Source organism: Chiroxiphia lanceolata, chromosome 2, assembly GCF_009829145.1.
Source record: "Chiroxiphia lanceolata isolate bChiLan1 chromosome 2, bChiLan1.pri, whole genome shotgun sequence".
NCBI classification, from domain to species: Eukaryota; Metazoa; Chordata; class Aves; order Passeriformes; family Pipridae; genus Chiroxiphia; species Chiroxiphia lanceolata.
Genome location: NC_045638.1, coordinates 92,170,376 through 92,186,819, shown reverse-complemented (window position 1 = coordinate 92,186,819; position 16,444 = coordinate 92,170,376). Strand labels below are relative to the sequence as shown.

The 16,444-nt window shown below is 39.8% G+C and overlaps 1 protein-coding gene across 4 annotated transcripts in view; it reads right to left on the bottom strand.

The window, feature by feature from the left end:
• KPNA1 (karyopherin subunit alpha 1) overlaps window positions 1-16,444 on the bottom strand; it is a 51,348-nt gene extending 34,904 nt beyond the window's left edge. Inside the window, exons 1-6 of one of the 4 annotated variants that reach the window (XM_032679438.1) lie at window positions 16,339-16,375; window positions 8,619-8,676; window positions 4,082-4,215; window positions 2,576-2,683; window positions 760-859; window positions 145-239 (exon numbers count right to left, since the gene is read on the bottom strand). In XM_032679438.1, the coding sequence (XP_032535329.1) occupies window positions 145-239; window positions 760-859; window positions 2,576-2,683; window positions 4,082-4,210 (432 nt within the window). In that variant the 5' untranslated portion in view covers window positions 4,211-4,215; window positions 8,619-8,676; window positions 16,339-16,375. Of the gene's footprint in view, window positions 1-144; window positions 240-759; window positions 860-2,575; window positions 2,684-4,081; window positions 4,216-4,592; window positions 4,731-8,618; window positions 8,677-11,286; window positions 11,304-16,338 lie in introns of those variants that run through there. The other 3 variants (XM_032679437.1, XM_032679440.1, XM_032679439.1) reach the window with 3 other exon arrangements.

The window sequence follows — 16,444 nt, the reverse complement described above, 5'->3', positions numbered from 1 at the left end:
CAGAAACTCTGAAGATAAAACAGGATTTTTAATACAGTGAAGAAAGAAGGGTAGTAGAGCTAAACAAATCACTGATTTTTTTTTTCTTCTAATTTGCATCACCAAATGCCTTCCTAATCTAGGAAGACAAATATATTTATATACCTGTAATGTACAGTTTTCTTTTCGTTTGAGGAACTCCACAAACCTGGCCACCACTCCTTGTGTGCTTATGACTTCATCTATTGGGGGATTTGGTTCTGTTTAAAATAAAAAGTAAAGTTAGATTTCTTTGTAGGGAAGTTCTCAAATTACTGCATCATAATAATATCCACTAAATACTGACGGCTCTTTTTTGAGAGTTTGTTCTTTTTCTACAATACTTTACTAAAAGGTATCAGATTCCTATCTGTCAACATAAGAAAACTTCAGTCTGAATTTTAAGGTAACGAGGTAACATGATTCAAAACGCTAATGCACTCAGTAATTTAGGCAGATCAACTTCACAGCAGCAGTTCATGTGCAGAGAAACCTCAGTATATCAGCATATTTGAGCCACAGAGACACTGCCTACAACATTTAAACTTGCATTCAAGAGGAGATATCACATCTGCAACACTTAAAACAGATTTCAAGACAAAAAGTGACTATATCTAGCTGATAGTTTGCAAAGCAGAGCTTGACCCAGAAATTTCAGTGTGAAATTCAATCCTTATTGTTGTCAAAGTAAAAACATGTACCAGGGAGGTTTCTACATTTTTCTCCACATAATTTCCTTACCTTTAGAAAGGAGCTTTCGGAACTTCTGGGTGGCTGAAAGCTGCTGTTCTGGACTATTGGAGAAAATCATCTCAATCATATCAGACGTGATGACTGCACTCTAGGGTTCACATGCAGAAACAGAATGACAGTGATAAGAGAGCAAAACGGGGGGAAAAAAAATCTGGGATTAGTGGTAAACAGGTTATTACATATGTTAAACCAGTATCGAGTTAATCTCTTATTGGGTAAAAACCTAGGTAAGACCATTATAGACAACGAAGGTACATCTACGCAAGCAGCATAATTTCAAGAGCAACATTTCTTTACTGGAAGCCAAAATTCAAATTTTACTCAAGATATGGTAAAAAATTACTCTCCAGAATCGTTTACTGGTATTCTCTCCCCTCCTTTAAAATAAATGTAAAATTGTCAGGTTCAACAGAAGGTAGTTTAAAATGGAATTGCAATTACTCTTATGCAAGAACACCACTTTGACTGTGTTATTGTTTAGATTTTTCTAACATGTAAATTTTGACTTATTCTGTTACACCAAAAAGTACAGGACCTGTCATTTCCAGAAGAGTTGCCAAACCTAATGCTTGTCATCATCATCAAGTAAGAGTATTAAATTTTCCATAATACTAATGGTTTCCAACAATATGGCTAATTAAATCAGCAACCTTTCTTATGCAAGGTAAGATCTGACATTCTGTTTACCACACATGTATTTAAAGAAGCATAAGAAAAGTTAGATTTTTTTTTTCCACTTCTAATCTAAATCTGATCCCAATCTTTAGACAGGGAGATAGATGACAGTGCTGAAAATACTTAAGCTTTGTCTGTAACAGCTAACTGCTCCAACTATTAATGGCCTGAAACTAATGATATTTAACAATGCAAACTGTATAATGACAATATCTCAGTTAAGCAGAATCCTTTCCTAACTATCTACATAAGCTTCCACACAAACAATTATTGGTATTTAGGATTTGTCTGATATTTTAAGACAAACTCTTGAGGAGTAAAACTATATATTCTATTAATGAACTTCCACATTGTTTCTAAGCACTTCTCTGTTTCTCGGTAATTTTCAAGGCCCATATAACCACCAACAGAATACAAACCTCAGCCTGATTTCTATGAAAATACCACTTGTGTAGTCTCAGTATAGACAGTGTGAAGATCAGTGGTCAATCTTTTAAGTGAGGACTGTACTTTCCTCAAACCTCTGTTATAGCCTGAAAACCTTACCATTTGTCTTTTCAGAAAGAGAACAGCGGTAAAGAAACAAGGAGAGAGGGTTTTTTTCTAGCTTGTAAAGGAGTTTACAGCCTTGTGCAGACAGATAAGCTATATCCAGCTGTATTTCCAATACTCTGGCTAAAAGTGGTGCCACTTGAATGTCTGTTAAGAAAGATTTCCATTGATCCTGTTTTATACTTTGTAAACTGCAATAACACACTGCCTGATTTGCATGTTCATGTTTCAAGTATTATAAATTTCAGATTAAAAAGAAACCAAGAACTTTGGGCAACAGTTGATAAAATCACCCATAATGGTGAACATCAGAACCAGGCAGTAATCAGCCTGCCAGGACAAGGATGTTTTATTTAATTTTCTGGAGCACACAACCTCTAAACAACCACTCACCCCATCCATAACATTTTTCTCTCATGTAATCTGTTTCAGGGTAGTTCACTGAGACAGATGTTTCAGAGCTGTCCATAAGCTGCATTTTTCACATTCTTCTGGAATTCCATTCCCCTCAAGTCACTGCACAGCAGACCTGCCCAGTTTCAACAAAAAACGACTGTATTCCTTTCTCATCACTTACAGAAGTCATCTCCATGTTGTTCATCTGAGCCTCGTGGAAGCCACCATCTGACATTACTTCCTCCTCCGCTTCTTCCTCAGCCGTTGCAACATTTCGGCGTTTAAACAACTAAAGAGAAAAAGTGTTTCATATATATTATACAACCAATACATACACAGCACATCATGTTAGGCTGCAATAAAAATTACACATGCTATTACATGAAAGAAGTTTATATGCTGGCTACAGGACTTCACCTGACAGTACATGGAGAAAGTTTAGCCATGGAGTAAATGAAAAAACCAACGCTAAAAGACTGGTTCCTAACATTTCTGAAAAACTTTCACTGATGTTCCCTTCTCTTCTTCACCATCCACCTCTACCTACAAGCATCTCCAGCTTCCAGACAATTGCTTTCTTGTAGAAGTTCTGGGGCTCAAAGACCTGATAAATTGGTCTGTACTACAGATCTTCATAGAACACCTGCACACTGGGATAAGCAGAATTTGATTGCTATGACTTAGAGAAGGTCCCCAGTTAAGAGATGTCATGAGGAGAGCTGGAGAGGCTACAGCTTCTCTCCTTAATCCAGCTGTCTCATTGGAAGAAACATTAGCCGTAAGAAGATGGCTCTGAGGGTGCTGTTGAGCACAGGAAGGAAGACTCCAGCATTAAGCCATGTCAGATTTGCACCACTGCAGACAGGCAAAGCAGAGCCCTAACACAGACCTATCGCTAGTCTTTTCTCCAGAGAAGACAGGGAGGAAACTGTATGTAAAACTGCTAAGTGTACAGAACTCCAGGTCAGTGATAGGCATTCCTATGGAATGCTTTTCCTACTAAACTACTGTATGATGTACCCACTTAAGCTCAACGAATGTCCAAAAATATAATCTTAAACCAAAATTTATACATTGTCAAGTTATAAGAAAATTCAGAGGCCTGAGGTTGTTTTTGTGATGTTGTTCAGCTAAAAAAAACCACAAAAAAACCCCAAGAAACCCCACCAAACAAAAAAATTAATTGAAACTTCAAGACAACAACCTGAGAAGAACCAGGTCAACAAATTATTTCTTCCCTCAAGAAAACCATTACTGCAGCTTCTAAGGACTTGGTCGTATCTTTTCATCCTTCTACTCTAGCTGTAATGTTTCCTTCCATTTCACCTCAGTTTACCACTCTTTGAACAGATTAGAGCCACCACGACTCAGAGGAAAATAAATAAACAAAGAACAAAATAGGAGTTCCTCAATCACCTTCAGTGCAAGGTCAGTCAGTTCTGTGAAATCTTTAGGCTGCTCTGGCCAATGTTGCACTTGAGTGAATGAGGAGCAGTCACTCTGAGTCTCGTGGAGCCTGCAGAAGAGGCAGTGAAGTCTGCAAGCGATTCTGATTTCAGACTGACTACCTATGAACTTTGAGGGCAGGAACAGCTAAGGAAGGGCTTGGGAGAAGCAAAAGCCAAAGACAATGCAAGACAAGACTGTTTCAGGACTGGTCCCAGTTACCATAACTCCCATGCATTACCTGCTCTTCTCTCTTTTGCTTCCGCAGCTGAAGACCCTCTTCCTCCCGCCTGCGACGCATCTCATCAGGGTTCAGAGATTTGTTCTTGTAGCTCTTCAGTCGGAAATTCTCTTTTCCTGAGGTCGTCATGATTCCTTCACAATACAAATAAAAAGAGAAGACAGAAAAAATTACTCTTCAACACATCATTTCATATTCTGTCTCCACTCCTTAAAATCTGTAGCCATGAATTTCCAGCCACTGCCTCCCTATATCCCATCACCTAACTTCCAAAAATTTAGAAGGTGTAAAGGAAAACTTCACAGAATTGTCACTTTGGTGTGCCAGTTCTTCACATCAGTCGAACAAACTTATATTTTATTCTCTGAGGCTGCAGAGAGTAAGTGAAATATTTTATTAAGAAAGAATTGAGGTCTCTAAGGCAAAGTATATAGCCTGGGCTAAAAAGAAAACTGCACAACTGATTTTTAGCATTTCTCCACACAGAGAATTAGCCAAACCACTTACATACCCCTGTCTTCACCCAGAAGTAAAGGTGTCTTAGGTGCTTTTTAGCTTGATTTACTTTGCGAGTCGGTAGAGGGGCTTTTTTTTGAACTTCAAATACACACTTGAAGTAAATTTAACAAAACCCTGTTGAAGAAACCCTGTGTTCTTTCTATCCAGACAAGGCCTACAACGAGATGGAAATGAAAAGAAAAATTTTAGATGAGGATGGTTTAACCATTGAAAATGCTCTGTTCTGCAAAGAAAGCAGTGCTATTGTTCCCCTCCTCCCCACCCCCAGTCTCTAATCCTGTCACTGTTTAGGTAGAGGGGCCTTTTTTCAGTCCGTGCTTTCCAAGTACCATCTGTCTTATGTAACTCAGTGGATCAGCATTTTTAACCACCCATGAAAATTTTCACATGTACACCACCACACTTTGGAGTTACTTAGCATAAAACAGTAGGTATAATACTGTGTGGAAGGAGCACATCCCCCCGAAATCAATGGGCTGTGGATCAAGTCTCTACTCTTAGTGCTCCATTCTGCTGCTACTCCTCTCCTTACATCACCCCCTTAAATCCAAAAGGGGTTGGGAATCAAATTCTCAGCATGTCAGGATTTCCATGCATCTTCATAGAGACGCACGACCTTCAATACATTGTAACTATCTGTAACACGAAATTTAGGGAGCTACACTATACATAAAGTTACTCTACAAGGCTTTAAAGCTCTCTTTCAAAAGCCCTAACGCATTATATAAAATACCTATCTCAAATTCCATAAGCCCAGCATCACCAGATGATAAATGATCTCCTGTGCACTTTTTACTTTAAAATGGAGCAATATGAATGTATACAGACTCTCAACAGCTAAGGCTTCCTATTAAAAATACATCAAATCAAGTCTGCTCTAACCTCCTCTTCTTTCAGTTAGCACAAAGAATTTTAAGAGAACAAAAAATAAAGAGGATTCTCAAATGTGCTTCTTGTTAGAGCCTCTTTTTAAGTTGTTGCTATCTGACAATCAATTTGAAGAATTCTGACGATCAGAACTTACTTTAACAGAAAACATTTTGGGCATCACTTCAAGAGTCATTGTATTCTGACAACTGAAATTTAAAAAACTGTTCAGGAACACAAACTACTATATTGATTATCAGTCAGTCACAATTTGCACCAAATGCAACATAAAAACCTGAGCATACAGGTAGGTAATTCAGCAGCCTAATTTTGCTGAAAAGGCAGTTCTGGAAATTACTTTTTTTTTTTTTAATAAAGGTACTACAAAAAGATAAATCTCAGAATGACAGAAGTTCCCTACATCATTCTTAACATCTTTGAGACTCCCTTCTCTTCCTGTGTTTACACATTTGTGCTTTAAGTGTTTGTGTTTCTTATAGTATGCTTGGCAACTACATTTTCTTCCCATTTTTAGTTCAAGTGACTACTACCTGTATATTAAACTTACATACTATCTGAAGAAGCCCCGAATTTTAACTGTAAAAAGAAGTTCAGGCTAACAAGTACTCAGAATTTCTTTTGTTCCTAAAATATTTTGAATAAAACATGTGGTGTATTTTAGAATTAGCAAGATGAACTGAAACACCAGATGGACAACCATGAGCTAAAAGGACATGCCAAACAAAAACGGCTTTGCAGACACTCCAGTCATTCTTTCCCTGAACATGAACAAACAGGGGCACATGCCACAGTCCAAACAAGATCTCAGGCCCTCCATAACGTTATTAATAATTCTCCACTTTTGCCTGAAACCTGTCTTCTCAAACTCACAAGACTGTATTTGCCTTTATTTGGGATTTCAGGACTTTGATAAATTCCTGTGGTCCTCTCACACCTTCACTTTCAACCCCTACAAGTTCTTAATCTCAATAAATCCTTGACAGGGAACATCTTCATCCCTTAATACTGAAATTCATCTAATTTCTATTATGTAGCCTCTCCATATAATGTTCTACTGTTTCAAAATTTCAATGACAGTACCAACTTCATCATAAATAAGTTTCTTCAGTGTATTCTTCCTTACTGTATTTTTGTAACTAGTTTCCCCTCGTCTCCCAACTTGCATATAAATTTTCTTTTGATTAATTTTGCTTCTGACTTTAAGGTAATAATTTCCATTTTCCTTTCAGAATTCTATTAGCTCACTCCTGCTGTACCTCATGTCATTGTTTCATTTATTGAAAACACAGACACGGGATTTACTCTCTGATTTTACCTCAACCCCTCTAGCCAACAGTTTCACAAGAATTATCTTCTACTTCTTACACCCTTTAAAAGCTCTAGCCACAACTTTTGGCTATGTTCATTTCTGACTTTCAAGACAGCTCATTTTGCTGACCAACCCCTTCCTCTATCTTCTGAGTAAACTCTACACTTAAAATCCTTTCAAAATAGTATATTGTACTTTACCTGGGAGTACAAATGCCTGCCACCAAATGACTTGGAAGAGTTTCTTTTATTAAAGGTGAAAAAATTAAACTCCCTCCACCACTGAGAAGTTACCAATTCAACTAGCAATCAGTTCAATAATTTATTTTATAGCAGGCCCTCACTGGCAGTAAATAAGCAAAATCCCAGCACATAGCCACAAATCCATTTTACATACCTGCCAATCTAACCTGTATAACTATTAAATCCATAGTTATTTTCTAAAAGTAGCTTTTATGTCCTGAATAGATCTTAAAATCAATTATTTCTTCACCATTCTTTTACTGGTTTCCTGACTACTGATGAAAAATTCAATGACTCCATCAGGGATTCCATCTAGCCCACACATGCTGCTAACATCTTCAGACCTACTCAAGTGTGTGAGCACACAATGGCTTTTCAGGACTGAAAATACAACAATTCTATGTTAGTTGTTACAGTCATCCAAGGATTGTTTGCTATAAATCTCCTCCTCTATTTTTCAGGATGCAGCCTTTCCCCCACACTAAGCAAGAGAAGCAAACCAACTTCAAATTGGCCTTCAGCAGCTTTGTTGTGACTTAGCTGAAAATCTTTCAGCGGTCACTAAGTTCACCCATGTAGCAAATAGCAAACCCTGGATTTTCTCTGCATTGTCAAAATTAATGCTACTTCTGGTGAGAATCTGTGGTGGTTGTCATGGAAATGTTCTACACTTCTTTTCTTTCCTAAAGATAGCACAGTATTGTCCACATTTTTTACACTCCTGGCTACAGATAAAAACCTCTGGAGACCTGGAAAGGAACTTTCATGGTGTATTTTCAGGCTTTTGTGCAATACCACTCAAACTCCATATGACACTTTCTCCTCCTCAGTTTGGCTACCATTAAAAAAAAAATTAGTAAATTAAACTGTCTATTCCTCAATGTTTGCATTTCTCTAAGGAAAATATGATTCCAATTTTTTTGCTGATTAAGACAGGAACCCTACCAAATGTCAATGTGTTCCAAGCACACACTTCTAGGGGAAATAAAAAATACTGCATTTCTCCTTGCTCATCAAGTAAAAGAAATTCAGAAGCACTGGGAAATACAGAGTCACTTACTGCCATGACCTACCTTGTCCCAAGCAATCATCTATATAGGAACAAAAATGAACTCCCTGCCTTCTTAAATCAGATATCACTGTCACTAGACTTAAGAGCTTTGCCAGAAGGAATGCCATGTGACTAATACTCTTGGATATTCCACACGTCAGAGGTACCGAGATGTAAAAATAAAGCCCTTACAAATCAAGACCTACATCCATTTTTATATGTAAGAGTATACATATACACCATGTATATAGAGCTGAAACCAAGATTATGAAATACACTGCTGATATTAAAGACTGCTGGAGACAAACTTTCCTTCTTTGGAAGTAGGAGTGGGAATAGCAAACCTATATAAGACATTCTACCTTCTAAGAGGAGTATAATGGAAGCAGAAGACTTGAAACTTAAGGCAGAGAAGGAGGCTGAAGAGAAACAGTGTGGAAAAAAAAGTATCTAAACATCCACGATCTTCCATAATATCAGTGTACATTTCCTAACTAACACAGCAGTTGACAAAAGGAAAGGACTCACTGGAGGCAGACTTGTGAGCTTTGGTGTGCTGTCAAACTGCTGTCTCTCCTTTTGATTCCTGCCACAGAGAGAGGGAAACAACCCTGAAAGGACAAGCCATGCTGGAAATGGCACTGTCAGGACGGAACTCCAAGCAGTGAGAGAAGCTGGAATCACGCAAGGTAATCAATGTACAAACACCTTTACTTCCAAGGAGATTTTAGCTTGTGCATGGGCTCTGCCATGGGACTCTACACTTCCTAGAGAAGTTACATCACAATCATGCTTCTTGACATAATGCCAAATACCTACAGCACAGCCTGGACAGATGTTTGAGCAATTCACTGAGGTGTGATTACAGGATGCATCACCCTCTGACACTCTGTAGTGTGAGACTAGAAAACCTATCCAATTTAAAGAAACTAACTTGAAAGTAGCACTTGATCATTCTTTGCTCTCGTCAACACACTCTCTACAAATTCAACATTTTGGCCACAAATGTGTTTAGTTTTTTTTCCCCACGAAGCACAGATTTTAGAAAGTCCTTCTAATTTGCTTTTTAGCAATTCAAAGGCAACAGATCAGAATGCTAACAGAACTACTTAAATCTTGTGGAAGTAAACAGTTAGATTTCTTGGAGGTGACAGACAATGAAAGGTCTTCGTAATAGAACCATGAATAATACAGGGCATAGAATGACAAAAAATATCATCTGGGATTCATGCTATTTCCCAGGAAAAACTTCCAGAGCAAAATCCTATGTACACATCCACCAAGTCTCCATACTGTTGACAGTGCTATCTGAGGGGAAAAAAGAAATTAAAAGAAAAACAGCAGACTGACTTCACTCTTCACTGTCACCTCCTGTTGTTTGAAAAACCAGCTCGGCCAGATTAACATTTTGGTGAGGATGTATCTGCTTCTTTTCCAAAATTATTTGACCAAAACATACTGGATTACAAGGGTCTGTTGGAATGCCCATCAGGAGAAACACCCATATGACCTGAGGGACAGGTATTACTTTCTAATTTCAAATGGCTTCAGACTCCTGTAAAGCTCAGGACATCTAGAGGAAAGGATATTTAATCATCTCATCTGCAAAAAGCTACTGTTCAAGCACAGCCATTTCTCAAACCTATGCTTAACCTTCTCTAGCTGTAAAATGGGATGGGGAAACGTCTTAAAGGTACCATAAAATTAACAGTTACAGTATTTGTAAAGACTTGTAAAGTAAGTTTTGCTGATGATATATCAAATCCTAGCACTTAGAAGGAAACAAAATTGTGTGAATTTCATTTTCTGTGGTTTATGGAAGCTGCAGCAGCAGAACAGCAGGGACCCACACTCCTAGGGCAACCATCACAGGAGAATGATGGAGAAGAAATGAAACCACCACCTTCTGCTACACAAAAGGCCACAGGATTAAAAGAGCTTCAACTCCTTTAACCCAAGAGTTGTAGCAAAACATGGATAGAACATATAGCCTTGAAACAGGGTTTAGACTTGAAGGGACTTTCTGTCAAAAACTGGAAACAAGAAGGGGACTTCTTCATGGAACTGCTGCCCATCTCCATATTTGTCAAATGCAGGCTTCCTAGTCCTCCTAGTGTTTTTCCCTGCCCAACAGTAGGCCTTAATTCACAACTGCTTCTGTTCTAGCACTTTTATAAACCTGTCAAAGAGCAAACAAGTACTAACCCACCTAATCTACAGCTAATTTAGCTTTAGGCCGCTTGGCAAGTTGGACTGGTACCTGCTTAATAATGAGAATAACCTTAAAACAATTCATACAAGGTCTGAAAAGAAACAACACTGCACAATATGGAATGTGATACTACAGACCAATTACAAACCTCAACATTGACTGTTGTTCAAAAGCAAACAAAAAAAAAATTGAGAAAAAATAGACTGTGTTGCCTGAATGATGTCAAGGCCACCTGATGTCAAGTCTGCAGGGATGTCTCATTTTGACACCTCATCTTGACAAGATGAAAACGTGGTTAAAATAAGACACCATATCAAAGGTATTTCTGCAGAATTACCAATCTTGAAGGGTAAAACAATTATACTCCCAGGTAACATTCAGAAAAATTTTCTGTGCTTACAAAAATAGGTATTTATTAAGACATGTGCTTAAAATCAGGCCAATACCAGCTTGCCAGGCCCCTGGTCTTCTTTACACTAAAAAAACCCCACAGTCAAAACAAAAAAACAAGGAAGCATATTTCTGGTTGCAGCAAAAAACAACCACTAACAGAAATAGAATTACCTGACACTTGGTGCTGTCTCAGAAACTGATCTGACACATCAGCCTGTACTACTACCTAAGCACACTGACAGCCACATAAACAGACAATTTTTAAAAGCTTGAGGATGATGCACTTTTTCTTTCTTTTTTGAAGAAACACTGATGACGACATTAAGCAGTAATACATTGGTGGAAGAAGAGGACACCCCCCCCCAATAAAAGATTATAGACAGTATATCCAGCACTTCACTATACATTTTCTATCATAAAGACATTTCCAACATGTTTGAGTCCCATTTTTTAAAGGTCCACTTTGACTTAACAAGGCAGCAGATACAGCTTTCCAAGTTCCAGAAAGCTTTTAACTTGAGCAAGAGGGCAATAAAACCTGACTGTCAAAGCCAGGTCAACTTAAAATGAAAACTTCTTCAAATTTGTTACCTGAGACCTTCTGATTTGAGTTGAAAATGCAAAACTCCTTTACTGTATTCAAAGACACTGCAGCACAATAAATCTGTTTAAATGAAAAAAACCCCTCATTTCTATGAGGTTTCTATTTTCTACAGTCCACAATCAACCTGTGACCAAAAAGTTCCCACAAGTCATAAAACAAAGCAGCTAGTGATGGGGAATTAAACTTTTCAGCTGCAAAGGATTATACTAACATTAAAAAAATAACCTCACGTTAATGTGCCCATCTACATGAAACAACAGAAGCGATTATTCCTGTGTAATGTAATCTGTTTTTCTTTTAAAGCAGAGATACATTTGTATTTTGATTAAGATTACAGCATATCCTCCCTGCACTTACAGAATGGGCTGGCCAACAATGTATTTTCTGTAAGGTCATATCTGAAAAAGAGACTGTTTTAGAAACAACATTTGACAGTCATCATCTGTCAGAAAAAAGATCACCCTAAAATTGCTAACACCCTGAACATTCTTTACAAGAGAACAAGAGTGCACCTTTCAGCATTTCACATCATGAAAAAAAGAAATCCCTAACACTTTAAAACAAACTGGGGTAAAAATAAACTAAATTATTAATTGACTTCGTAGTTTCACACAACTTTTTTGTGGGGTTGGGAATATCAGAAGGTACAGAAACCAAAGCCACCTTATCCTTCCCGTGATGACAAATTTGCCTGCAACAACTGTATTATTTGCTGTGACTCAGCACTATGCAAGGCGTGTGCAAACCCACAAAATAACGGTAAGTCAAAATTCTACTGATTTCATACTAACTTTGGACATCAGCAACCAAAAGAGTCGTATAACAATGATGCATCAGCCACATCAAGAAAAAACCCATAGGCACTTTAAAGCTTGGTTATGCTCATTTTTCCTCCCTAGTACCCCTCCTACCAAAAGCTCTTGAATCCAACACGCAGCACAGAGAGACACCTCTTTCTCCTTTCTGAGCACTTCTCAATACAAAAAAAAAAAAGGTAGAACAGGAACACATAGGCCAGTTGAAGAAGGGATCATGTAGAAGCTCTACAAGGAATCCTTGTATCTTTGAAGAGGCAATCTTGCCCTACTTCAGACAAAACCCACAACAATCTAATAATCACAACATTATTACCTGACTTTACTTATAGGTACATTGCAGCTTGTGTGTCACCAGTAGCTGGCTTGTTTGCCAAAATGACATTTTCATAATTCAGCTGGTGAATTTGCTTTCAAGTACAACCATAGCACTAAATTTGGTAGTCGTGCAATGCGTTGTTTGGAGATAAATACATTCAGGATGTTTAGTCACAGATTATTTCTTTTATGGTTCTAGAATTGACATATCACTTACATTTAATCTCAACTTTACTTAAAATAAAGCATCAAACCAGTTAGCTTCTCGCAGAACACATGAATCCTCCTGCTGAGCCTGACAAGCAGTCTGAACTACCAAATAAAAATGGAAAAAGATAAAATAATTACTCTGGATCATAAGGAAAGCTGTCAGCAGCTGGTGACTAGCTAAGTCTTAAGCCTTATGTCACACTCTGCAAACTCAGTCTATTACTCTCCATACAAATCCAGGAATAGTTGTATTTCTTTCAGTTCCAATGCTTTTAGCTTCTGCCTCCTCATGATCCTAAGCAGTAATTATGTTTCAAGAAAGTCTTCACATTATCCCAATTCAAAATTTCTTCTATGTCACTGAACTCCATTTACTCCTCTGTTATATGAATGAACCAACAGAAGCGACCCCATGATGTCCAGTCTACCATCACTTTCTAACACTCTTTCATACCCGCCTACTACCACCATCCTTTATAAACCAATTCTGGGGAAAGGAAATTTAATGTCACCTGTCTTAGACTGCCTCTATTTTTTATCCTCAAAATGAATTATTAAGCCTGCATGAAGTTTAATGCAGTTCAAGATATTCATGAGGTGGCATCATATAATTTCCAGTCCTACCGTTCCACAGATTTTATATTTAGCAGAGATTTCCACTGAGTTTTTAGTTTAAACTTACCTTTGCTGGTTTTCCAGAATCACTCTACCTTCTCCAATGTAACTTAAAAGTACTGACATTTCTACAGGCTTTGCATTCTATTGCTGGCATTTTGTGTCTTGAAAACTCCATGTTCATTCTTGGAAATAACATCGGGCAGTTTAATCCACTTACTTGCTTGACAGACTTCAAAAATTGTAACAGACCAGATTTTTTTTTTCTTCCGAGTGGAAAAAAAGTTGACTTGCTATTACAATGCTGCCCCTTTGCTCTGCAATTTACATCAGCATTTTTCTCATTACTATTATTATATTATTTAAACAAGTACTTTCATTATGCTTTAGTCCCTCAGTATGAAGCTGAATAATTTTCTTATCAGTTCAGCTTCCACTCATGTTCTCTGAAAAAGAGGTGGCCTGGTCTTTCTAACTTGTTTGTGCATTACATCATTCCAGAACCTCCTGTTCAGATATTTCAGCCACTCAGAGTATTTCATCAAGTGAGTAATTCCTTTAATAGCTTTTATTTTTCTTGACTTGCTCATGGCCTACTAGGCTCACTCACTATTCCCTCTGGCCTTCAGAAGTATTTAAGCAAATACAATAAATTAGCTATTTGCTGCTGTTCTTCTATATCGCTTATGTTTCAAATCTACATTAAAATCCCTAACCCTAAATCACATCACCATTTTTTTAATCTGCCACATGCTTTTTTTGCATAAACTTGATTTCAGTTTTTCAGGAAGGCACTGTTTTACACCCATTAACCTCTTGCCAGTAAGTTAAATTTTCCAACCTAGCAAGTTGTTTACTGTTGCCCTAACAAGTAAACTTTTATCTTTAAGAACACAAAAGCAAAGTGAAGTCCCTCATTCCTCCCCTCGAGAACCCGTAAAACACTTTAGAAGAATAATTCCCCAACCTTACGGAGGGACAAACAGAAAGATATCAAAGCAAGCCTGTCAGATACAGGATAGTAAAAAAAAAACAAACTACCACTCTGTTCACTTTAGCTTATTCACACAGAAGGGAAAGAAATAAAAAAAAGAAAGAAAGGATCACCGTATTGAAACACTGAAGTTGAAATAAAACGTCAGCAAGCCAGCTCTGAAATCATCAACACAGAGAATGCAACATTGGAAAAAATCAACGTATGGCACTCTGACAGCAAAAGTCAAACATCCTGGTGCAGTGTTAAAATGAGAGATGTGATGTGACCAAGACTGTTTAGAAGTTGGGCGCCAATGAGGGAGCCAAGCCCACAAAATAGTCACATTTCTCAGAAAGGGAAGCACTTCTCAGGAGTGAAGCATCATTACATATGTTTAAAAGACTGTAACAAGGGAACCCACGCTGAGAAAAACCTCTACCTCCCATGTCATCATCTCAAGTTACCATGCCTTGAGCTACGACTCATTTCCCCTGTGCCTAAGGATATTTGTAAAGGGTAACTAAAAGGTGCAACTACAGCTCAAGCAGAAATTTTAAACGCTGTTTTGAACGAGCCAGTTCACATGTCAGTGCAGGTGGTAATGCTGAAGGGAGAACAGTGAAGTTACAATAAAAAACAAGGACAAATTCAAAGATTAGCTTGATTCAATATATTAATTTACACTCTATTTACAATCTACTAATTAACTACTCTATTCTAGCTATTAATTGTTAGAGGTATATAGAAAGTAGCTTTAAAATAACTAGTTTCTAGGGATAAAGTTAAAATTCCATTTCCTGAGAGCTCATAGACATATCCCAACTTTATTGAGTCTTTCATTAACATCAAGCAGTCAAAGCAGAAAATATACAGCAAACAAAAAAATCCAGAAGAACAGCAGCTTGAATAAAGGATAAAGGGACCATTAAACACAACCATTCAGCACCATTTGGGAATTCTGCAGAAACAGCAGCCCAGTATTTTCACAGCTCATGACGTATCTTTTCAGCTCGGAGTTTCAGTTTTCATGAAACGCCCTCAAGAGGCAAAGCTTAAAATCATCGTTCCATGTGCCGCGGTACGGGCAACACAGACTTGGGGACTATGAATGGGACGAGTTTCTGCCGGATACGGTCTCTAGAATAGGACAACTGGAAACGGCCACCGAGCGCAAATCCCTTCATCGTATGCAGGGAGTCAAAGAGATCACGCTGTGGGTGAGATAATGTGAGGATACGAAGCGATGTTTGCAGGGAGAAGGCAGAGCTTTAGTAAGATCACCTAACATCACTGGCGGGGGGGGAAGGGGGGGGGAAGGGAAAGCTTGGAAGATCCAGGAGAAAGTTTCCCTTCCCTTCCACAGAACCACAAAATCAATCAGGTTGGAAAAGACCTCTCAGATCACCGAGTCCAACCTATGACCGAACACCACCCTGTCAACTAGACCATGACACTGAGTAGCACTTGCAGTCTTTCCTTAAACACCTCGACTCCACGACCTTCCTGGGCAATCCATTCCAATGCTTAACACTCCTTTCAGTGAAGAAATTCCCCCAAATGTCCCACCCAAACATCCCCTGGCGCAGCTCAAGACTATGTCCTCTCGTCCAGCTGAGGCTCTGCCTCTCCTCACACCCCGTCCCGCAGCAGTCCGCGTCCCGCAGCCAATCCCGGAGACTTCCAAAGCCGGCGCGCGGCCACGCCACCAGCAGAAGCCCCGGGAGCCCGTCCGGCCGCGCGGGGGTTCTCCCTGGGCAGGAGGGTCCCGTCTCTCCCCGCAGCCCCCGCGCAGTCCCGGTCCCGATCCCGATCCCGGCCCACGCGCGCGCCGTTCCCGCCGCGCCGGCGGCGGCCCCGCCCCGCGCGCGGCCCCCGCGCGCCTGTTGCGCGCGCGCGTGCCGGGGGCGGGGGGGGCTCCCGCGGCGCGCGGCACCCCCGGCACGGGCCTTCCCCCCTCCCCCACCGCCCCGCCACGGCCCGGGCCGCCCCTCAGCCCATCCACACCCGCTCCCTCCTCCCCGCGGACCCGGCCCCGCGCGCCGCCCGGCCGCCGCCACTCCCGCCCCACTGGCCCCGCGGTGACGGGCCCCCACCGCCCCCCATACCTGCCGCCGGCCCCGCCGGCCCCGCGCTGTCTCCTCTCGGGCCCGAGGCGCGCGAGCGCCGCTCCCTCCCCGCCACCCTCCTTCCCTCCCTGCCTGCCCGGCGCTG